At 32.6% G+C, this 24114-nt stretch overlaps 1 protein-coding gene across 1 annotated transcript; it reads right to left on the bottom strand.

Moving 5' to 3' along the window:
- Nucleotides 1-848: 848 nt before the first annotated feature.
- dlst (dihydrolipoamide S-succinyltransferase) lies at nucleotides 849-23001 on the bottom strand. The gene is made up of 15 exons (XM_073826758.1): nucleotides 22883-23001; nucleotides 19252-19285; nucleotides 19074-19113; nucleotides 18931-18992; nucleotides 17282-17356; nucleotides 17147-17202; nucleotides 15333-15441; nucleotides 14228-14404; nucleotides 14058-14134; nucleotides 12050-12147; nucleotides 7983-8113; nucleotides 6961-7034; nucleotides 5551-5634; nucleotides 3680-3847; nucleotides 849-1683 (listed from the first exon to the last, which is right to left on the bottom strand). The coding sequence occupies exons 1-15, from the start codon at nucleotides 22943-22945 to the stop codon at nucleotides 1549-1551; spliced, it is 1383 nt and encodes a 460-aa protein (XP_073682859.1). The 5' UTR covers nucleotides 22946-23001; the 3' UTR covers nucleotides 849-1548.
- Nucleotides 23002-24114: the final 1113 nt, after the last annotated feature.

The following is a 24114-nucleotide window of genomic DNA, read 5'->3' as shown; positions in this document are numbered from 1 at the left end:
AGCATTTGTTCAAAACATAAATATTTTCTAACAAAGTCTTTGCTATCACTTAAAAAAAAAAAAAAACAATTTAACATGCTTCACTGAAGAAAAAAATGCATTTACTAAAAAATGTTAAGGTAAGTGGTTAGATTAAATTTATTTTAGTTACATTTAAATAAAATTAGTTGACTAACTTTCAACAACTTTTGTTTTTACATAAACGCAGCTAAAATAAATTGATTGCAACCACTTACCTTTTAACTTTACCTTTTAAAAATTTAGCAAATTCAATGCATCATTTTTTTCAGTGCGCTAAATAAAAGTAATAATTTCTTAAAAAATAAAAATGTACCAACTTTTGAACAGCAGTGTATATTGTTAGAAAAGAGATCTATTTTAAATAAATGCTGTTCTTTTCAACTTATTTATCAAAGAATCATGAAAAAACATATTTTTATCAAGCTTTGATCACATAAATTAGATTTTTTTTATGTATATTAAAATAGATTTACATCATAGTATTTAACCATATTACATTGATGAGCATTAGAAACTTATTTAAAATACATTAAAAACCTAACTGATACCAAACTTTTGACCGGCAGTGTACTATAATAATAATAATAATAATAATAATAATAATAATAATAATAATAATAATAATAATAAACGACAAAAACGCCAATGAAAATAAATTAAAATGTAAAAAAAATAATTCTACTTCAAAAAATTAACAAAATTATAACAGTACTCTAAAATAACATATCTCTCACTATATACAGATAAATCTCTATATCATTTGTTTATTAACCCTGTTGATGCGCGGCAAAAGCTCAAATCAAACAGAGTCAGAAAGACACAAGAGATGGTGAGCATTTGATTGATTTTAATGTTTAAAAATCTGATCTAGTTTTGGTTCTTTACACAGGCAGACCGGATTCGATGGTCTGGAGTTGTGCGGGACACGTCCAGGTCTGGTGTACAAAAACAAGCACCCGCGACTCACTGGAACATAGTGTTTCTGCTCGGCCGCTCCGATCATTTACACCGAAGAGATTAAATAGGATATACTGTATATTATTCTCCATTTGGAAACAAATAATTGCACAGGTCATGTTTTGTGCGCCGCTTTGTACATAGAACAGGGCCACTTCCTCCGTAATATAGTGAAAACCCACACTGTAATAAAAATAAAAAAAAATAGTTGTTTCAACTCAAAATAATTTGTTATCCCGCTGACTTAAAATTTTTAGTTTAGTCAACTAAAATATTCCAGTTGTCACTTAAATGAACATTTAGTAACTTAACATTTCAAGTTGACTGAACTAAAAAATGTTAAGTCAGGGAGGTAATTATTTTAAGTTGAAACAACTTTTTGAAACATTTTTTTTTTTTTTACAGTGCAGCGGACGTACACATGATAAAACAACGTAACATGAAGCTAATCAACGCAAATCCCGCTCCGTTAGTTACTCTACCGCTGCCGCGTCTGGGTTTGTGGGTCGTACCCATTCCGCAGGAGATGAGGACGTGAGCGGCGGGAGACGGCCGGGGGTCCGGGAGCGTTCACATGTCCAGCAGCAGCACCCGAGGGTCCTCCACCACAGACTTGATCTTCCTGAGGAAGGTGACCGCCTCTCTGCCGTCGATCAAGCGGTGGTCGTATGTCAGAGCCACGTACATCATCGGCCTGATCTCCACCTGAACAAAACCACACAACGTCAGAACAGAAGAGAAGAGAAGAGACACTTTCACAGCAGCGCTGCTCCAGGAACTACTTCTCCATTCAGTTTTTCCAGAAAGATTTAAAAGTCTTTGTTAAAGCCACGAATCAAACCAACCAGTGAGGAGGAGAATCACAATGTTACAAACTCAGATTTAGGGCTGTAACAATTCCTCGATTCTATTCGAGTTTTCAATTTGAAAAAATCTTCAATTGCATTTTGCCTAGGGGTGTAAACCGGAGCCTTCAAGACGATTCGATACCGATTTCTTAAGCCAACGAATCGATTATTTTCAATTAGGGCTGGGACACGATTAATCGCGATTAATCGTGTCCCAGCCCTATTTTCAATACTTCAGAATTCCCTGTGATACGATGCGATTCGATCCGATTCAATACTAGATATTTTTACACGATATCTATTATGATATGATATCGGCAGCATCTCTTACCACTGCTCCATCTGTTTTTCTGAAGCCAAAATACTTCCACACCCATGACTTGACACCGACTGGAGTGTGTAACATTTCACTTTCATTGCCAGCTCGCTCTGGCGGTTCCATCGCTCTTTAAATTCTGGCCCTGAGTTTATGTCCACATATTCAACAAATTACAGTGCATGCAGCATTTCTGTCATAAAGAATTGTTGCAAATATTAAAGATTAAGTGGACATTTGAAATAAATGTTTGTTGAATCAATATTAAACAAGGATTAAATATTAAAGTGTAAATAAAACAATGGTCAGGCCGTTGGCGTCCTCTGCAGGCATTTGTTATAATGCGTAATGTACTTTACTAATTATAATACATTATGCATTTGAAGAGTTTTGTTCAATAAAGCCTACTTGCTTTTGAAACTATTTGAACTAATTATTATTGCCTCGTAGCTTTTACACATATGTACGTCATTTTACAGGCTATCGTTAACTTAAGTTTATTTTACTACAATTATTACTTTTTTTTTTATAATTATCCGATTGCTAGATTAACCGTTAACTGACAGTAAAAATTAGACAAGAACACAAAGAACTTCATACAGATACTGTAAAATGAAATTACTGAATTTTCAGGGGCTTTTTCAAACTTTTAGAAATCTCACTTCTCTTTTTAAATTAAAACCATGGTTCATTTTCTTAAGGGATAAGTATTTGTGTTCTTTTTCGTTTTCGTTTAGAACATCAGAAAAAAACACTCCCAAATCCTGACAAATGATTCACAATCCATGTGAAGCAAAAGATTCACAATATGCACTCCAGAGTCTTGATCTTAAAAAATCCACTCCAAAGGTCCCACTTTCAACTGATTAAAAAAAGTCTAATTGTCAAATAAAAAGTTGAAATTATGTTTTTTTCTGTAGTAAAAATAAACTGAATAGTGTGTGGAGCTTCAGTGAAAAAATATTAAAGATATATCAAAAAAACTAAACTAAACACTTAGTTCATAGATACACTGTCTTCATAAAATTCAAGCACTTTTGAAGTACTCCTTCAGGAATATTGCTATTTTTAAGGGTTTTCCAGGCCTTAAATTTCAAAGTCAAAAATGTCAGACTGAAATGTAAACTTGCAAAAAAGATTTAAACTTCCAACTGTGATTATAAAAAGTCTAATTGTCAAATAAAAAGTTGCAATTATGTTTTTTTTTTCTGTAGTAAAAATAAATTCAATAGTGGGTGTTTTAGCACAAGTGTTTCACTCCATCTCTCTGATTGGTGAAGGCTGCTGAGAATCATGGGTAATGTATTTTTTCCTACATGCATTCAGCTGTTGAAATTCCAAATGGACGCATCGATAAAATCATAAACCATTGATAAACAACTTCAGAGCTTGCATTAGCCAGTCTTGTTATAAGTTATAGTCAAAAAAAAAAATTTCCTTTATGAGAAAATGAATGGAAATTTTACTTCCCGAACAAACTTTTGATTCTACTGACACTGAAAGGCACAGAAAACACCAAACAAAATTCTCATCTAACCTTTCCAGCGATGGCCACGGGCCGGTCAAAGATGCCATGCATGCCCAGAATGGCCGACTGCGGCGGGTTGATGATGGGAGTCCCAAACATGGAGCCGAACACTCCTCCATTGCTGATGGTGAAGGTGCCGCCGTCCATGTCCTCCACAGCCAGCTCATTCTTACGAGCCTACGCAAAAAACAACAACAAAACAAGTCGGAAACTAGCAAGACTTTAAAAAAAAAAAAAAAAACAGTTTCAGTGTTTCTACAGATATGAACAAGTGAAATGTAAGACTTTCAGACTTTTTTATACCACCTTATATTAATTTAAGACCTAATCCTGCAATAGAAATAAACATTATACTACATACATACAGTATATCTAATATTTAATGTGTTTATTGTAAAACAAAAACTAAATTTCAAAGCTAAAATGTCATTAATGATACTTAATACTTAAACATAAAAAAAAAAAAAATATGCATCACCTTTCATTTCAAATTATCACAATTTAACAATAAAGGGCTGTTACCAGGCAGATTAAAGCATTTACACTGCAAAATTACAAGTGCAATAAATAATGTTAAAATATTAATGTTTTAAATACATTTATGAATTTACAAACAAGAAATGTTTCGGGAATCTTCATTCTGACTATGAACTGCTTAAAATACAATTAATATTTAGAAATACAATCGATTAAATGCACTGATATATGGCTTTGAAAGTGTGCAGTGATGCCTGGAATGATGGATAATTTTTTTTATTTATTTAAATTATATATTAATCAATATTTAATATATTAAAATTTAAAATATTAAAAAGTCAGTGGCAAAGTCCTACATTATTGAACACTAATAAAATATCTTTTAACACTTAACAGAAAAACACACTTTGTCTTCTCTAGTTTCAAGATTTCTACAGACATGAACAAGTGAAACATAAGACCTTATTAATACCGCCTTATATTAATTTAATGTAAGAAAACTAAATTTCAAAACTAAAAAATGTCATTAATGATATTAATTACTACAATATACAGTGAACTTTCCATATCGGCAGACAATATTCCACACAAAAATATTTTTTTAAGCAGTATTTTCATCAGTGTTCAACTTTACCATACTTAAATCAGCATATTTTAATATTTACCTTTATAAAGGCCTTTTTATTTTTTACTTTTTAAATGTATGCATCACCTTACAACTCAAATTATTAGAATTCAACAAATTCTATAGGGCTGTTACCAGGCAGATTACATAATTTACACTGCAAAATTACAAGCGCAATAAATAATGTTATAAGATTAATGTTTGAAATACATTTATAAATTTATAAACAAGAAATGTTTGGGGAAATCTGCTGTAAACAGCCATTATTGTCAGATATTCTAGCGGTAATGTGATAAAAATATATAAAAAAAATATATTTAAGACCAATCGAATCTGAATTTAAGACATTTTAGGAAAACGTTATTTAAGGCATTTTAAGATGTTTTAAGGACCAGCGGACATCCTGTAGTTTGTTTCTTAATCCAGTCATCTAATGAATCTGATACGGCACATTATGGCTATTTTTGGCTCTTCTGTGAATTACTTTGGTTGTTCTTTGGATGAAAGCATTTGCTAAATGCGAAGATGTAAATGGTGCTCTTAAAAACATTATTAGAGTCATCAGAGGAATAAACCGCAACGTTTTTCAGAAATTACACGGTCTGAATTTTTCCCCCCTTCACTTGACATCAGTTTTACCAGTGATACCACCGCTGTTTTTTTAGGTCATGTAACATATTTAGCTAAATAAAGATTTCTGGTTAGTCGCTCCATTTGCAGCTAAATCAGCATGTCTTCAGACAGCAGCCCGATGGTTCGCTCAGTCCATTGCTCTCACCTTCTCTCCCAACTCATTAATCGCTTTCTCGATGTCTGTGAAGTTCATTCCCTCCACTCCTCTGATCACGGGAACCACGAGACCCTGAGAGACGAGAAAGAGATGCGGATGAGAATATGTTCAATAAATAGGGCCCAGAAATGAGCACTACCTCTGAACTTCATGAAGCTGCTCTACACTGAAATGACATTTGCACATTATTACAGCAACGACGACTTTATAAGACGAATTATATGATTAAGATTAAAGAAAATAATCAATATATCTCCTGTTTAACTGTAATGAAACAAATTTCTAAAGTATGACTTTTTAAAATGTTTTGTGAAAGTCAAAGGCGTTTGTGATCAGTAAAAACTGTAATATTGTGAAATGCCATTACAATTTAAAACAGTTGTTTTCTGTCAATCTATGTTAAAATGCAATTCGTTCCTGTGGTCAAAGCTAAATTTTCAGCATCATTATGTCTCAGTGTTTTTATTCATCAAGGATGCATTAAATTGATCAAAAGTGCCTGGAAAGACATTTATAATGTTCCAAAAGATTAATATTCATCTGTGAATCCTGAAAAATAAAATGTATCATGGTTTCCACAAAAAATGAATGAAGTATCTATGTTTTTTTACTTCACAAACATATTAAAGAAGTCTCTTCTGCTCAACCAAGGCTGCATGTGTTTGTTAAAGAAAACAAATAGCTGTTTTCTGTGAATATCTGTGATCAAAGCTGAATTTTCAGCATCATTATTCTATACTTGAATACTTTTATTCATCAATGATGCATTAAATTAAAGTGATAAAGTGACATTAAAGACATTTATAATGTTACAAAAGATTTCTATTTCAAATAAATGCTGTTCTTTTGAACTTTCTATTCATCTGTGAATCCAAAAAAAATAAATGTATCAGTTTCCACAAAAAAAGTATCTATTTTTTTCTCCACAAACATTAAAGAAGTCTCTTCTGTTCACCAAGGCTGCTTTTAATCAAAAATACAGTAAAAACTGAAATATTATTACAATTTAAAATAGCAGTTTTCTATGTGAATATCCGTTCAAATGTAATTTATTTCTGTGATCAAAGCTGTATTTTCAGCATCATTACTGCAGTCTTCAGCGTCACATGATTCTTCAGAAATGATCTGCTGCTCAAGTAACATTTCTGATTATTATCAATGTTAAAAACAATTGTGCTGCCCAATATATTTGTGGAAACTGCCATACATTTGATTTTTCAGGATTCACAGATGAACAGAAAGTAAAAAAAAAAAGCATTTATTTGGAATGGATATCTTTTGTAACATTATAAATGCCGTTACTGTCACTTTTAATCAATTTAATGCATCCCTGATGAAAAAAAAAATACATATATATTTTTAATTTCTTCATAAGAGGAACAAAAGTGTAGGATTTACCTTTGGTGTCGCGACTGCCACACTGATATCCACATAATCCCGATAGACGATCTCTTTGGTCGTGTCATCAATGACTATACAAATAAATAAAACAACAACAGTTAATAGCTTTCAGCATAAATATATATATATTTATTTGATTTGTTCTTTACAGGTAATTTGATTAAATACTTGATAAAAGTATTAGTATCGTGACCAATGACATTTTATTATCATTGACATACTATTAATTTTTTATTAATATTTAGAATTAATTTTTATATCTTCATGTTTTTTCTTGTCTTAAAGTTTCAGTCATTTTGTTGTGTGGTCGTCATTATTATAATTTATTTTGTGGTCTTTATTCACAGAACAGCGCACATTCTCTATTGTGCTTTTAAAAACACAACATCAAGTAAACATTAATAAATCAAGCATGTCCCATTTTATTAATAAGTCACATTACATGATTTTTTTACTGATTTGCATGTGAAATTGGGCTTTTATAGAGGTGCCAAAGCGCACAAAGAGGGCAGAATCGGAAGAAATAATCGTTTAAATCTTGATCATTGTATTTTCATAATCGTTTGAAGCCGAAATCTAAACTGAATTGCGAATTTCAGGTCAAACTAAAAGCACAAAACAAACTTCTGTTAGTTAACTATAACCCTAATGGTGACAACAACCCTCCAGGTCTATTTTAGCGTTTGGTCAGACACGACGGCCTCACCAGCAGGTACATGCAAGTATCCGATGAAGAACATAAAATGGTGAGAGTCTGGGCAAATATAGACACACACTGGCCTGATGAAACCGTGTTAAACATGCCTGTCTATGTAGGCCAAGCCAATGAGGTTTGGAAGGAAAGAGAGGAGGGGGCGACAGAAAGGTAATCTGTAAAACGTGTTCTTTAGACTCGAACAGACGACCACATAACCACACACGCTTACCAGCGGCTTAATCTGAAGTGGTGAGATGCTGAACCTGAACTAGCAAGGCTTGAGCGTGTGTGTGTGTGTGTGTGTGTGTGTAGGTGAACGTACCAGCATTAACGGCAGGCTGGTCTGTCAAAGCATAGGCAGCCGCTTTCACAAACGCAGACATGAAGCCCAGTTTGATGGCATGTTTCTTCAGGAAAGCATCTTTATATTGTTTCCTCATCTCGGTAATGTTGCTGTCAAGGAGGAACACAGAAACATGTAAGACAATGGCAAACAAGCAACCAATTCACTTTCTTCTATAAAATATGAAAGCAGATGTTTAGCAAAATGTTCACGCTGCTCTTTACCACCCAATGAAAGCATATGATGATTTACAGTTGAGCTTTAAGTATTATAACAGCAGTGTATGTGACCAGTGCAATGCTTTCCAGGTCTAAAAATTAGTTAAATATAAATAAATAAATAAATAAATACATAAATGCATAAATAAATAAATGTGGAAATACATAAATAAATGAATGAATGAATAAATAAATGTAGAAATACATAAATAAATGAATAAATAAATAAATGCTGAAATTAATAAATGCAGATATGCATAAATGAATGAACAAATAATTGTCAAAAATGTAATTTTTAATTGTGCTATTTTTGTACCTTGTGTTATACCACATTTATGTATTTCTACATTTATTTCTGCATTTCTACATTTAAGTATTTATTCATTTAGTAATTTATGTATTTCTACATTTATTTCTGCATTTCTACATTTAAGCATTTATTCATTTAGTAATTTATGTATTTCTACATTTATTTATTTATTTATGCATTTCTACATTTATTTATTCATTTCCACATTTATTTATTTATGCATTTCTACATTTATTTATTTATGCATTTCTACATTTATTTATTTATTTATTTATTTATTCATTTCCACATTTATTTATTTATGCATTTCTACATTTATTTATTTATTCATTTCCACATTTATTTATTTGAGCATTTATTTATTCCTGTATTTATTTATCCTCAAGTCATTTTTCATCCTCCATAAAAGTGATGCCTGGAATCAGTTTGATAATGAAAAGTATGACAATTAGGAAATGTGTGTTTGGTTGAGTTAATTAACCCATTTTTAGTAAAGCACTTCAGTTTACATGTGTTCATTGAGTCTTCAGTTCGCACGGATCAAATAGCGATGTTGGCCAATAGCATTACTGACTATACTTGAATTATTTAAAACATGATATTGTCATATTGTTTTAAGATATGTCCTTTTCAAAAACCATTTGATTATAAAAATATAACAATGGTTTAGAAAAATAAACATCTAATTGTTTAAAATATTCAGGCTACTCTGTCTGAGCTGATGACAAAACAGACTATAGTTAATATTTGAATATTAAAAGTATTAAAATATTCATATTTTAGTTGAATTTTATATTAATCAATATAAAATATAAAATAAATTTAAATATATTAATATTTACATTTTTAAACTGTATTTTTCTTTTTGGTCAACAGCAAACATTGATATTTTTTTTTATCTAATTGTTATTTTTCTCATAATTTTTTTTATCAAGTGCTCAAATAGCAAAGCCCAAGTTTTATCAGAAAATTAGTTTTTAGATGTTTCTTTTTCAAACGCATTAGACTATAAAACAAATTATCAATAGTATCTAAAAAAAATCTAAAGGAATATGATTGTTTAAAATATTCATGCTTCTCTATTTAAATTGATGACAATTTGCTAAATTATATTATTTAAAATATATTAATGTACATTATTTTTCGTATTTTGTCTGTCACTGCAAAGCCCTACATTTAACATGATCAGACAATCTAAAACAATCATATTGATTTGAAATGTTTCTTTTTCAAAACACAGATTTAGTTTTTTTTTATTAAAAAAAAATGTATCAATAGTTTTGAAAAATTAAATCTAAAGGAATATGATTGTTTCAAATATTAATGCTTCTCTATTTAAGCTGATGACTAAATTTAATAGATTATTCAAAATAAATGTATCATGTTTTTGTCAATGCGAAGCCCTACATTATTAAATATGATCAGAATATCTAAAACAATCATATTGCTATGTAATGTTTCCTTTTCAAAAACGATTTTTATGTAATTGTTATGTTTATAAACATAATTTCATCAGAAGCTTAAATTATTTTTCTTATCATATTTTTGTCAAAGGGCTCAAATGATGAAGCACAACTTTATTATGATTGAAAACATTGATACTCATATCCCTTTTAGATGTTTCTTTATCAAAACGTTGACATTTTTAATAATCTAAGTGTTATTTTTTTTAATTAAATCTTGTAATTATGACCATTCCTAATTTTTTACGGAAAATTTCTTGAAATGTAATCAGTGGCACTCCTAAACTATTTGCAATGCAAACAAGAATCTTCCTCATCAATTTGCAACATGCAAACACATCTCGGTTTGAGCGGTTGGGCGTTTAAGGTAAGTTTCCTTCCTAAAACACCAACGAAGGATGTTGCGGACAAGAGTCTGGCCAGGTTTTGAGTGAAAAAGGCTGAGACTGTAATTCTCTATTTTCCTGTCTCTAACACCGTTTAGCCTCTCCGGTTTCTCCGCTAACGGAATTAGGACCGTCCCAAGACACGCGCTCTCAGAGAAAGGAGAGAAGACGCGATAAAAATCTTCACTTTCCAGAGCCTTCAAATCTTATTGGCCTGTCATAATAGCCCATAACGTTCCGGGCGTCTCGCACGCTCCCTCCGAAGGCGCGTCTCGGGGGACGCCGGGGCAGATGCTCGCGGGCCGCAGACGAGCGCGCTCCTTCGACTCCAGACCGGCAGAGTCTTCCTCCATCCCATCAATGCCAACGAGATTAGCGGCTGAACACGAACCCCGAGCAGCTGAAAGCCAATCCGGCCATTTGCGCTGGGGAGAAATCCTCAAAGTGTCCTCTTCAGGGGTTAGCGAGGGAGGTTGTGGACATTAACGTTTCCTTGTAAATTAATAAAGCCCATTTTGCCCTTCTTATCTTTGTTTTGACCAACATTAGGACCAAATATTTACATTCCGCGCTTTAAGTGGCGATTGGGTTTCAGAAATCTCTTCCTGTAGGCCAGATTCCAATCTATAACCATTTGGATGGGCATTGCGGAGCTTCTAATCAGGTTTGGCCAATAAGCAAAATTTTCACAGGGACGTCGACAGACTTTCCTATGTGTCAGTGCTCTATACCGCACCGCATTTGGCCCATTTGATGCTTTTCAGGCTTAAAAGTCTGTTTTGTGCATATGCATGTATGCTTTCTGTATAAAACTATAATTTATTATAGGTTGGAGTAGACATCCAGACATATAAGAGTTTGCATCTGTGTGATGTAGGGCTGGGTTAAAAATACAGAAAATCTCGATTTTAATCGAATTTTGTGTTTTCAGTTGATGCATGAACAAAAATGTTAACATTATTTGTACACTGCAAAAAATGCTTTTCTTACTTAAGATTTTTTGTCGTTTCCAGCCAAATTATCTAAAATTTCTTAAATCAAGGATTTTCTAGACGAGTAAAATTTTTTTAGTTTTTGCTTAGAACAAGCTAAATAATCTGCCAATGGGTTAAGAATTTTTTTTTTTTTAATTTCAAACAGAAAACTAAATTATTTTTCTTACCCCATTGGCAGATTATTTTGCTTGTTTCAAGACTTTTTTTCTGAAAACAAGACAATAATTTTTTACTTTTTACCATTTAACAATTTTTAGATATTTTGGCTGGAAACAACACAAAAAATCTAAGTAAGAATGGCATTTTTTGCAGTGTACCAAAAATAGCTGTGCTTTATTATAATCTGCTCTTCAATTGTTTATGTATGTCTGAAAACACTTTTTGATATCCGCTGTTTAAATGTTTATATTTCATATGTATTATATTTATATTTAGATCAAATGCTAAAATTTGCCTTAGTACCCTTCCCTAATGTTATGTTTTCATCTTTACATTATTCTTAGACTCCCTTTTGTGTTATTTCACAGATAATCAGTTTTTTTTCTGTATAAATGTATATAACAGAACTAAGTAGGTGCGCACCAACCTTTGACTGGCAGGGTATTAAAACACATTTTAAAGAACCAAAGACTGTATAATCTGGAGTAGTCTGGTTTGCTGTAATAGGAACAAACCTCATATCAACTTCATTGAAGGTTGTCAGCATGGCACAGGTGTTCTGTGCTTCCTTCAGCCGCTGAGCGATTCGCAGTCTCATGCGGTTCATCTTCACCTGTAACAAAACCACAAAAGGGCTGAGCAAGGGAACGCTGACATTTTAATATCATTTCATGTAATAAACAGTCAATATAGTAACCATTTTAATGCACCTTTTTATTTTGCCATCAAGTTTCTTAAAAGCACAGATACAACTGATTCAACAATTAGGCATCACTCGAAATGTTCACGAAAACAGGCTCTACTTTTTCGGAAGGTGGGGAAAAAACCTTTTAAGATCAAATTCAGAGATACTGAATATCATCACAGAGATGAAGATGATCAAGATAAAAATATTGAGTCATGTTCCAGTATCAGGTGAAACTTAAGGCATAGTCTAATAAGAACATGTTAATTCACAAATAGTTATGGCACATAAGTAAAAATAAGTCTACTACTTCATGAATAAATGATAAAAGATACAGCTTTGGTTCAATATTACTCAAGATCCTAACAGTATGAGCACATCAGCAGTGGTTTTGAACAATAATTCAGATATACCGGACATAATATAGACATATATTAGCTAATATGTGACCCTGGACCACAAAACCAGTCTTAAGTCGCTGGGGTATATTTGTAGCAATAGCCAAAAATACATTGCATGGGTCAAAATTATTGATTTTTCTTTTATGCCAAAAATCATTAAGAAATTAAGTGAAGTTCATGTTCCATGAAGATTTTTTGTAAAATTCCTACTGTAAACATATCAAAATGTAATTTTTGATTTGTAATATGCATTGTTGAGAACCTAATTTGGACAACTTTAAAGGTGATTTTCTCAGTCAAATCTCTGATTTTTTTGCATCCTCAGATTTCTGATTTCAAATAGATGTATCTCGGCCAAATATTGTCCTATCCTAACAAACCATACATCAAAAGAAAGCTTATTTATTGAGCTTTCATATGATGTATAAATCTCAGTTTTGTCAAATTTAACCTTATGACTGGTTTTGTGGTCCAGGTTCATATATAGACATATTTGTTAAAATCAGACAAATCAATAGGAAATGCGGGACCAGTGCATACAAACTTAATGTTCTTAACAGAATTCTGCAATTAAAAGATGTTTTGTTTGTTTTATTTTACAGTGTTCGAATGTTTCCTTGTTTTACATGTTTTTTAATATACGTACCTGTATGACTAAATGTACAACTATACATTAATTAATCCTTAAATGCATTCCTTGGGTCTTTAGCGACCCGTGATGTCATTTACTACCCTCTCCCTCCTTAATTTTTTAAAGTTCGACATAACCTTTTTTTTTAATATTCCGCAATCTATTCATTATAAACAAGAAAAAAACATATAAAAGAATGTCTTTTTTCAGACTAATTTTTTTGTAAAAGTGTATAGGGTCGCAAGAGACCTGAAGTGTGCAATAGTGTAAGTATATATGTAAATATCTGATGACTCAATACATGCAATTCACCTTTATTCCTCGAGGTGGCACTGTTTGACAGACAATTAATGACGTGATGTTTCACTTGTAATTATCGCAGGCATAAAACAAAAGAATATCATCAGCAAAAAAGTAACTGGTTTGCATGGCTTTACTGCAGAGCAATTACTGTACGTGATCAAATATAAATGTCACTGTTATTTGATAGTGGATGTGGTGAATAAGCTGCCAGCGATCGAAATAATGACTTTTGCGAATATGGTTGAGATGGCAAATATGAATGTGCGCTCTGAGGATGATGGTGATGGTAAAATCATCTGCTCAAATTGAACCCTTCTAAGTTTTAAAAGGTAACAAAATATGCTTTATTTTATTCTTCTGTAATTGTTCTCAAATTATCAAGAGAGTTTTCTGCAACTGCAGAAGTTAGAGATACATCCGTGTTGGATCTATAGGTCCGGGTGTCAATGTTGTACGGAAGTATGCAAAACTTTTATGCAGACCGCAAGTGTGACAAGTCTTACCCTGTGCTCAGATCGGGCCGCTTTGGCTCCAGTGTCAGCAGCAGCAGCAGGAGCTGCAGTGGGTTTGATGGCTGAAACTACAACAGACACAAGATGAGAGTGTTGCAGCATCATTCAATCCTGCACTCATGTCAAATGCCTATACTCAATGTACAGGGAAAACAACTAACCTGGTTTGGACTGGATGGGCTGGGCTGGCACAGGGGGTACAGGGGGCATGGTGCTGGGGATAGGCCCTCCAGCAGGAGCAGCAGCAGCAGGAGGAGGAGGAGGAGGAGGAGGAGCAGCGGCGGCCACAGGCATCTCTGACGCAGGAGGAGGTGCTGCTGTCGTCTTCGCAGCTCCAGCTGAAACACAGTCAGAGCTGAAACCACTGCAGCACAACAGCACTCATTTATAATAATAATAACCACTTCCTAGCACGGAAAGACCAGACGCTTTATTTCTGGTTATGGTTATTATGAAGATGGACATTTTAAATGCATGGTTCTCCTCAGCTAATAGCTTTATTATAACCTTACATTTTGTTTCAGAATTAATTGTACAGCGTAATACTCCCATAATTCCAATCTTTAAGTGGTCTTAGCCCAACTTAAAAAAAAAACAAAAACAACAACTATGGTATTACAGTACAGTACAGTATATTTTGCCCTAATAAAGATTTCCAAAGTAAGCTTTCTTGGCTTTAATTAAATTTAAATTCAAGTTTTTTCATTGTGTTTCACACATTTCAAAGCAGCTAAACAGTAAATGAATGTTTTAGTGTTACAAACAGGAAGTATTGGGTTACTGGTCACAGATGAGTGTGTTAAAGCAACATAAATATGGCAGTAATATACAGCTATAAGTCAAGTCAAGTCGAGCTTTATTGTCATTCCGCTACATAAAGTGGAATGAAATGTTGTGTCTCGCAGGACCACGGTGCTACATAAATAAACACTAGATGTAAGAGCAATTTTTTAAACCTATACATAGCTAACTTACTGAAGCGGTAATCTAAATATACATATACTATAAATAGTTGACTATACACATAACCTAAGACAGACCATACACGTACTTCAGGCTGAGTCCTTGTAACATGGAGTGTTTGTAAGAAAGTGTCTGGTGCATGCATGTATACGATAATACATGTGGGCAGTAAACATAATGTAATCAGTTACACAGCCACAATGAACATGACTTCAGCTTGTGATCGTAATGATTACAATCTAAGACGCATTAAGTCCAGAACACTACTTTAATATACATTTAGTAAAAAGAAACATAGCTGACCTCCTTTCTTGAGTCTGAAGAGAGGAGTTCCTCCTTCCACTTTGCCTCCATCAGGAACCAGCAGCTCCTCGATGACTCCCGCAGCTGGAGAGGGAACCTGCACCGACGTCTGCAGGACAGACACAACAACTTTTTAACATTCTAGTAGACATTATAGCCTACCAACAAAGCACAATTTAACTTACAATTAATAAGTTAATACAATAATATTCTTTGGCCATTTTTAAGACGCCCTTCTTGAATCAGGCATGTGTTTATAATGAACAAATAAATGCAGCCTTGCTGAGCAAAGGAGAATATTAGAATAAATGTGACCCTGGACCACAAAACCAGTCATAAGGTTAAATTTTACAAAACTGAGATATATACATCATATGAAAGCTCAATAAATATGCTTTCTATTGATGTATGGTTTGTTAGGATAGGACAATATTTGGCCGAGATACATCTATTTGAAAATCTGGAATCTAAAGGTGCAAAAAAATCAAAATACTGAGAAAATCACCTTTAAAGTTGTCCAAATTAAGTTATTAACAATGCATATTACTAATCAAAAATTACATTTTGATAGGTTTACAGTAGGAATTTTACAAAAAATCTTAATGTAACATGATCTTTACTTAATTTCCTAATGATTTTTGACATAAAAGAAAAATCAATAATTTTGACCCATACAATGTATTTTTGGCTATTGCTACAAATATACCCCAGCGACTTAAGACTGGTTTTGTGGTCCAGGGTCACAAATGTATTAATAGAGCTGTTTTTTATTTTATTTTACAGAACAAGAGTAAAATGCCAATATTAACATTTCTGAATGTTGTCTTTTATTTAGTGGTAAACCCGCAAGAAGAGCTCAGTCCTAGTTTTTGCTGGCAGCAGCAGATTTGTGAATGATTGTCATCTTTGGTCTTTGAACCCTGGCTAAGGAGCTGCTGCAGAATAAACACAATTGGTGTCTGGTGTATTAGACAACAGAACGTTCTGGAGTTGATTGACTAATGGATGATTTCAGTCATCATACAGTAACCTTTCTCTTCTCATGAAGACATGCGATGCGCTTCGAAACAGTCTCTCGCTGTCGCTGCTTGGGATGATTTTTGTGTCCTTCTCAGACCATTTTAAATGCCTCTATTTGATTGTATCACGTCATTGTTCGCCATCATTTATTCTGCCTTTTCGTTTATTAACAAAACTATTTTCGGCCGAATATTTTTTTTTTCCAAGTTTTATTTTTGTATATTGTAACATTTTTGTACACAATGTGTAGCTTAAAATATATTGACTTAAATATAAACACATTGTTAGTCTGAGCACACTGTGCATTAATAAATTAGATTAATTAACATAATATTTAATATTGCACCTAAAACTTGCAGACCTGTTTAGCTATAAACATTAGTTCCTCAAACTAAACTCAAGGTCTTGCATCCTTGAAGCTCAAGATCAGTTCCAGTTCAGAGGTAGAGATGCACTTGGAGACGTTTTGTCATGTTAGGCTGATTTAGTGTCACATTCACTAGACCCTGACCAGACAGGTTTCTTAGGGGTTGCTGAAATAGGACACATTCTCGCTATCAAAAACAGGCAGGAACAGAAGGCAGGTGTCCAGAGACACGGTATTAAAGGCTGAACTATTTTTAACGTGACACATTTTCTTATAAAATGCAACGCTGAACCTGTTCTATAAGTAAGATGTTACATGGCTAAAGATGCACGTCTGATGAATGTGTACACATGTCGGTTTGGAAACATTCAAAACTTTATGCCTAAGAAAGTGACATGACAGAGACAAAAAAAATTTGCTTTCTTACCTTATCAGTCTCAATTTCGCAGACAACCTCATCTTCAGAGACAGTGTCTCCAACAGCTAAAGAGACACAGAAGAGGGTGAACAGGGTCCAACTGAGTGAGACATTTGTACTGCACACCTAATGAACTTATCTTACCTTTCTCCCACCTGACATCTCCCTCTGTGACAGACTCCGCAAACGCTGGTGTCTTTACTGTAATAACTTCATTCCCTGCAATCACAGAACACGTTTAATGTGGTGTGCTGAAGTTCCTGCTGCGCGGTGTATGCTGTGAAACTGTAGAAAGGTGTTAACCAACAGAGCTTTCTATAGTGTTTACACCACTGAATAGAGTTTCTGCAGGTTTAAGGACACTTTTTAACATTTCAGGACTAAATTGAAGGAACAACAATAAGTTCTCAAAATGTATGTCTAGGGAACAAAAAAAACCTATTTTTTAAAAAAACACATTTCCATTATTTTTTAATTCATTTTAGAAAAAATAATGCTTAGCAGTACAAATATTTAAACATTATTAAATCAAGATACATTTAATTGAGATGCAAAATAACATACATTGTCTCGTTTTCTGATAAACTGATCAAAATGACTGAAAATCTGCCAATAGGCTCAGAAAAATCAGTTTTCAAACTCCATTGACATATTTGTTCTTTGTTCAAATAGAATAGAATCTCAAGTTCAATTTTTATTTCTCAAGTAAAGTATCTTGTTTTAAGGATGTTTAGATATTTGCACTGGAAAACAAGACAAAAGTATTGAGAAAGAATATACTTTTTTGCAGTTTATGCAATATTTAATGCCATGGCTTTGTGAAGAATTTCTGCTTGAAAAATACTATATAAGGACTTTTAAGGCTTAAATTAAGTGAATGAATACTTTGTAAGACCAGCAGAAACCCAGCTGAAGATATGACTGTACATAATACCACATACAACAGAATTTAGACCATTTAGAGAGAAAAGCATGCCTAAAATGTGTTGTGTAATTGATAATTGAATAAAAAAACTGAAGTCTGCAGTGAACACAAGCACTTCAGCAACAAGATAAGAGACGCTCTGAATGAGCACATCCGCAGTAGCCTTCATTGAACAGATTCTATTACAGGTAAGGTAAATAATTAATAGAGCTGTAATTAATGTCACAATCACTTAAAGTGCAAAGTTGCACTCGAACCAATTTAAGTTTTGTCAGGTTGCGTCACTCAAGATGATTCATCACATTTTATTATTCACCACTGTCTAGATGTTGCGTCTCAGTTAAGTCTCTTCTGCTCAAGGCTGAATTTATTTGCTTAGTAAAACTCTACAGTAAAAACTCTTATATTGTCAAATATTATTACAATTTACTGTAAAATGTAAACGATTGCTGTAATCAAAGCTGAATTTTCAGAAATTACAGAAATCATTCTAATGTATATCATTCTAAAATCCTTTGTGATTATTATCAATATTGAAAGCAGTTGTATTTTACCAGTTTTCTATATTTAAAGTTTTAAGTTGACTGAAAAACTACTCTTTTTTTTCATATTTTATCTATAATTCTATTATCTGATATAAAAAAAACTCAGCAGATTCAGATATAATCAATGGTGCCGGTGCTAAAAAATTAACTTATGACAAAACAAGACAAGTGATCATAAATAAGTGAAAGAATTATGTTGACACTGTATGTCATGACTAAAAATCAAGGCAAAACTTACATATTTAGTAAAAATAATGCTGTGCAACACTCTTTAGCACCAGCAGATCTTATTTCAGAGATGTAGGGCATGATCTGATACGTACTGTGAGCAGCTGTGGTCTTGAAGTATCTGATATGATAGACGCTTGACCGTGTCTCACATCTCCTAGAAATCAACAGCACACATAATCACAACACAATCCAGTCAGATCAATGAAAAAAAAAGTCCTCCATCAGTGATACTTACGGGCTGTTCTTGAAGGTGACACACTGACTCGCTGATATACCTGGAGGAAAAAGGAGACACAGGAACATCTAACCATGTTTGTTTGCACTGTCAGAGAATAGGAAGATAAAAGACTTAAAATTGTACCTTTACAAAAACACCTATGTCATGCAATGCAGAGGAAATTTCTTCAACTCACCTGAAGCAGCCCGTCTTGCGAGAACGCTGTTACCCTATGAGAAAGAACAAGAGGACACCAGTTTATCGATGAGCAGGAGAAGTAATAAGAGCACTGAACAAGCAGGAAAACAAACAGCAGGAACAATGCTCATCAAGGAACGAGATAATCTCGTTCAACAACATCTATTTGACTTTGGTTCACACCTGTAATATCTGAGCCTCAGGTGTGCCACTGTCACCTCTGTGAAGTCTTTTGCATGTACATATGTATGCATAAAAAGGTAATTTAATGCTGCATGTTACTTATGAACACCTGAGTATTTCATCTGGAGTAGGGAACTTTGAATTTTGCCTAAATAAAAGTCTCTGAAATTGCAAATATTATAAGAGAAAAGCGTTACTGTTTTATGTTCAAACATAATATTCAAAATGTGATAATACTTTAACATTTTATTGCTTTTATATTACATTTCATAGTTAATTATGTAACAATATAAGATTAATGTGCTCCGCATTCATGTGTTCATACTTTGCAACACTTCATTTGACAAAAACAACCTAATGATTTGTTTTAACTCTGCTCTGAAGCTCTATTTTGAAGGACTGTATTTGATAAGAACTGAATTTTTTTCAGCAGTAAGATTTTTTTAATATTTTAAAGAAGTCTCTTCTGCTCACCAAGCCTGCATTTATTAGATTCAAAGTACAGCAATAACAGTAACATTTTGAAATATTTGTATCATTTAAAATAACTTTTTTTCTATATGAAAATATTTTAAAATGTAATTTATTTCTGTGATTTTCAAATCTGAATTATATATCATTATTACTCCAGTCACATGATCCTTAAGAAATAATACTAATATTCTGATTATTATTATTATTATTATGTTGAAAACAGCTGAGTAGATTTTTTTCAGGTTTCTTTGATGAGTAAAGTAAAAAAAAAACAGCATTAATCTGAAACAAATATTTTGTAACAAATGTCTCCATCATCACTTTTGACCAATTTAAAGCATTCTTGCTAAATAAAAGTATTCATTTCTATAATTTATTTACCAAATATGTATATTATAATAAATAAATAAATAAATATATATTTTTTATTTATACACACACACACACAGACTCTAAGCTTTTGAATGCCATAGTGTATAGCTTTTTATTTTCAGATAAATGCTGATCTTTGGATCTTTATAATCATTAAAGAATCCTGAAAAAAAATGTACTACGCTGTTTTAAATATTGGTAATAATAATAATAATAATCAGAAATGTTTCTCAAACAGCAAATCAGCATATATATATATATATATATATATATATATATAAATATATATATATATATAAAAAACAGATATTCACAAAGAAAACATTAAATAGTAATTTTTTTTTTTACTATTTTAAATAGTAAAAATTTTGCACAATATTACTGTTTTTACTGCATCAAATAAATGCAGGCTTGGTGAGAATTCTTAAAATAATAAAAATCTTTCTGTTCAAAAACTTTTGACTGGTAGTGTATACTGTAAATGAATTGTTTTAACTACATTAGATTAAAGATATGTTTGAAATTACAATAAAAATTGTATTATCCTTTTTGGACAATAAAAATAAATTACACAAATTGAAAATATAGAACTCATATATATGCATTTTAATTCAGGGAAATCTTACGGATTTGAATTGCTTTCTGTATGCATCAGTGGTTTTAAATATTTTTAATTTATTTTAAAATATTATAAAATATAATACAATCTAAACTATTAAAATAAAATATATTATAAAATACGGCATTAATATTTATATATACACTGATGGACTTCTAAGCAGGAGAAGCTTAACACGTTATGTTTTCTCATGCACCAGCTGTCATGCTGCCACTAACTACTAATTAATCACACTCTATAGCAGTGCAAACAAACATTATGGAAAATCTTTAGCCTACAAGCACAAGCTCTGCTACAAGACTGCATCTGATAGGCCAGAGCTGAAGGCATGTACAGGCTGCAATGTCAGTCAGACACAAATGTGAGCCATGTGATCCATCTGTGTTAAAGTTTCAAAGGGTCTACAGGGTCAACAGGACATAAGGAAGACCAAAAGGGCAGCTGGGAGGACATTTACTAAATGAAGCAGTTAAATGAATTACCCATCAATGTTTTTAACGTTTTAGTACATTACAGTAACTCACACAACTTCTGGTTCACTTTGATCCTCATTTTACGGAGTCTTTTTCTGTGCCACTGTTAAAGACTGAACTAAAAATAACACTACTGTCTTATTAGAGCTACAGATTTACGATCGGTCTAATGTTTATTTTTCAGTTTATTACTGTTGAAGCTGCTTTGAAATTACACTACCGTTCAAAAGTTTGGGGTCAGTACATTTTTATTGTTTCTTTTTTTTTTTTTTTTAAAGAAATTAATACTTTTATTCACCAAGGATGTATTAAGTTAACAAAGTTTATTAAAAGTTAATAATAATTTACATTGTTATAAAAAATATATATTTTAAATAAACACTGTACTTTTTAAACTTGTTATTCATTAAAGAATCCTGAAAAAAAAAAAAAAAAAAAAAACAGGTTCCCAAAAATATTTGTCAGCACAACTGTTGATATTATCCTACATTGATCATTCTAATAATAAATCAGCATATTAGAATGATTTCTGAAGGATCATGTGACACTTAAGACTGGAGTAACAGCTGATAAAAATTCAGCGTTTCATCACAGGAATAAATTCTATTTTAAAGTATGTTAAAATAAAAAAACATTATTTTATATTGTAAAAAACATTTTGCAATATTACTGTTTTTTTCTGTATTTTTAATCAAATAAATGCAGCCTTGATGAGCAGAAGAAACTTCTTTAAAGACTATTACAAGTCTTACTGACCCCACACTTTTGTGATGTGACATGACTTACTATGACTTCAATGAAATTACCACAAATAAAATGTACAAAATGTTGAAATTAAACTTATTTTATATATATATATATATATATATATATATATATATGGCTGACATATGTTGAAAGTGACCTATGCTCTCTACTGACCACTTATGTTAACTTGGGAAGTTGTGTCAATTTCAGCTATAGTCAGCAATCTCAATATGACCAATATTGCAAATTAATTGCCCTGGGAGACATTATTAGTACAGATAATTATGTATTATGTATTTTACAAGATGATTTTAGAGGTAGAGAAAACATTGAACGTGTGCACAGAGAAAGCAGAGACATGAACAGTAAAGGAGAGTATGACAGCACACACAAAACACAAAACAGCAAACATATATTATTTTAAGAGTGCTTTAGGCGTGTTATTATGATGATTTGTGAGTGACAGCTCGATCACGTGAGCACTTCTGACAGCAGACACCCGATGACCGCACTCATCTACATTATAGATTTAAAGCTTGATGAACACATCACATAATTCACGAAAAGCTGGTGTAAATGTCATTAATATGATGTAAACACACACACAGTCTCTCGTTATGTTCTGTTCTGAGTGTCCTGCTGCCCTTGGGCCCGCGCGCGCGGCCTACCGCTCCCGCGCGTCATCATTAGCGTCATTTTTCTGACAGTTAACGATCTTTCGGACACTCTGAGGGACACCGACGAGTCGGACACACACGTACCTGTCGCAGGGCGGTAATCGAGCGCCCGAGGCTCCGGGTGAGACAGCGGGAATGGGATAACATGTCGTCGGGGTGGACCGCGCGTACTGCAGCTCTCACAGCACAGCACCGGAAACAGCGCCGCCGCAAAGCGGAAACAGCGCGGAGCATACCATGAGGAAGCAGGGAGGTGTAAATGGAGCGTACCATTGATTTGCCACTTGTTTTACTTATGCATTTAGCAGACGCTTTTCAAATCCAAAAGTAAAAAATATATTATTTTTGAAGAATTTAACAAATATTCGTAATGTACAAAGCCAGATTTGATTTACAACTAGACTTTCGGTTTATTTGCGCTATAGGAAAATAGCTAGAAGATTTTTTATTTATTTATTTATTTTATTATTTTTTTTTATTTAACATATATTGTACAAATCCTTGTGGCATATATTTATACAAAACAGAAACTTGTATATTTTAAAGGCACACGAAGCAACAGACAATTAATACATGAGGGAACATAACTATAACAAATCAATTCAATTCAATTCAAGTTTATTTGTATAGCGCTTTTCACAATACAAATCTTTGCAAAGCAGCTGTACAAAAATGTAGGCTACTACAATATATTTAGTTGCTTGTTAGTGGTGACTACTGTATGTTAAGTCGATGTACATATGATATAAATATTAAAAATAGTAATGGTGTAATCAAAAACAGATGATGAACACTAATGGTAATGATTATGTGTTGCAATCAAACTAACAAAAACTATAACAAAAGGATGAAAAGTAAAGAAATAAAAATAAATAAATAAATAAAATTAGCATAAAAATTCTGTCGTAAGTGAAGATTAAAGGGGAAAAAGGGTGAGATAGCAAGATACTAGGGCTTAGTTTTCTCCAAATATTCTAATCCTAATCCTAATTTTCATAAACATTAAGGAATAGCTAGAAGAATAACAATGTGCAGTAAATGGTAAAACTGTTTGTACTACACACCATTGTGTTTATAATTAAGATAATACATTAAAACAACATTGTAAGACAAAGCAATTTGGAATATCAAGCAGCAAAACGAGCTGTTCCTACAGCTAAAAATATCTGGATGTGGAATGGATCAGACCGGAAGCCACACCCACTACAATTAAAAATGGTCACGCCTACTCTTACAGGAACAGAAAGGTGGACAGGACGACTTCAATTCGTTAAAATCCAGTCTACATTTAGACTTTATACTTAAGTGAACTAAGC

This window comes from Garra rufa, chromosome 21 (assembly GCF_049309525.1).
Source record: "Garra rufa chromosome 21, GarRuf1.0, whole genome shotgun sequence".
NCBI lineage: Eukaryota > Metazoa > Chordata > Actinopteri > Cypriniformes > Cyprinidae > Garra > Garra rufa.
This window is presented reverse-complemented; position numbering and strand designations above follow the sequence as displayed.